General features: G+C 39.7%; 1 protein-coding gene across 1 annotated transcript; it reads left to right on the top strand. All coding sequences in view use genetic code 11, as the record gives it.

Moving 5' to 3' along the window:
* Positions 1–1,098: 1,098 nt before the first annotated feature.
* Positions 1,099–1,337, top strand: EGR_09437 (hypothetical protein; the record flags this gene model as incomplete). Its single annotated transcript, XM_024498686.1, has 2 exons — positions 1,099–1,119; positions 1,266–1,337. The coding sequence occupies 2 exons, from the start codon at positions 1,099–1,101 to the stop codon at positions 1,335–1,337; spliced, it is 93 nt and encodes a 30-aa protein (XP_024346920.1).
* Between the last annotated feature and the right edge of the window lie 352 nt (positions 1,338–1,689).

Raw genomic sequence — 1,689 nt, 5'->3', positions numbered from 1 at the left:
TTGTCTTAGTGCAACCGCCTTTAATCTCGATGGCTCCTTTAAAGCTATATCAATTCTTACACCCATTTGCAAAGAAGATATGCTCTAGACTTTTGACCTTTTGTAGTTCCTGTTGAGTTCCTAAGAAGGCCTAAAAGGTTAATGTCCCTGTAATTTGCTGAAAATTACAAGCTTTGTCAATATGTTTTAAAAGTCAAATACTTAAGAAAACGTTATCACAAGGTTGTCAACTTCGAATTCCAAACTATATGCGGAGGATAACAAAAGCGCAATGGCATTAATTTTAGATCATGCTTAGATCATCCTGATACGCTAATGTGATGTGCAAGAAACATGAACCTCGTTACGAAACAAAAGTTAACTGCCACTGAGGAAAAGGAAGTGTAATCCGGACTTCGGTGATCCTTATCACCTTATCCCGTTTTTGATACTGCCATTAGGGCATGCCATCATCATATCCTTCTACTCTTGCCAAGGGAGTGTAGGCCAAACCAAAACTTACTGTACAAAGAAACGTCTATCACCTGGCGTAGTTTGCCAAGAATAGAGAAGTCCAAGGTAGCTACAATGTTGACAATAACACCTGGAGCAAAAATCGGCATTTCGGTCCTGCAAATGCACACCGATTTTGAAAGGAACACCAAAACCAACAACCGATATTTTGGGAAGTTAGTCCAAAGGAACTATGAGCTGCAAAATATTTTCCTAAATAGGATGGGAACAATACTGCCTAGAGATGAAAAAAGAACTATAAGTCTTGATAACTATTTGAGAACTTTGATGAAAATTGGAGGTATTCTGATGCAATGATATATTCAAAAATTAGAAGGATAAAAGTATTCTCTGAAAATCAAAATAGGAGCCTAAAGCACATGATTTCCGAGAAAAAGCTCTAAGGCTTACATTGTCACCCGAAGTGTAGTGTTTCATATACCTTTTAATAATACTTTAGCAAATAACTTGTGCTTGAAATTGGGCATGCTCAGCGGTGTGTAAACTCTGATCTCCAACATTCCCGCTGCTGCCTTTGTTAGTTCCTCCGTCCAGGCGAGGCTACACACATAATCCCCTGATGCGATTGCGGTGTAGTAAGTCAACATGCCCTGGGTGCGACCGAAGGTAATTTCCACATAGTTGTGACCACACAACTACTGTTCTCCCATTACGATTAGCCCGTTTACATGAGGGCATTCATCATGCCTTATCGTATTACGGGGTACATTGATAGGGGCTATGCTAGTTCAGTTTACACTTTCTTCACCCAGGACGCAGATAACGTGCGTCTTGACAAGGGATTCGTGTTTCCTCTTCGTTTGAGAGAAGATGTTTTCAAATAGCTGAGAATTATATATACATCCTTTCGGGCATTGTCTGTGACGCTCAACTTTGAATGGTCTTTACGTATACCACTTGTATTGGCTTTCCTTCTTTCCTTAGTGTCTTAATTATTTCCTTGCATATTTTTGGACGTGTTAGTAAAGAGGGTGACTGGATAAGTGCAAAGCTGTGTGGTGCATATAATGTAGTTTTTTAGTGAGATGACTTTTATCACTCTCAATGCATCTCTGCTCAAGAGATGGTGGAATTCGCGTTGCACTTTTAATGGAAAGATGGGCTCTTACAGCTGCATTTGGTTCCCTTTATTGTAGTCCTTACTATGAACATGCTTGTCATAATATCGCTTATGCC

The sequence above is a fragment of the Echinococcus granulosus genome (genome assembly GCF_000524195.1).
Source record: "Echinococcus granulosus chromosome Unknown EG_S00147, whole genome shotgun sequence".
Lineage (NCBI taxonomy): Eukaryota > Metazoa > Platyhelminthes > Cestoda > Cyclophyllidea > Taeniidae > Echinococcus > Echinococcus granulosus.
Note: the sequence above shows the minus strand (reverse complement) of the source record. Positions and strands in the feature narration are given on the sequence as shown.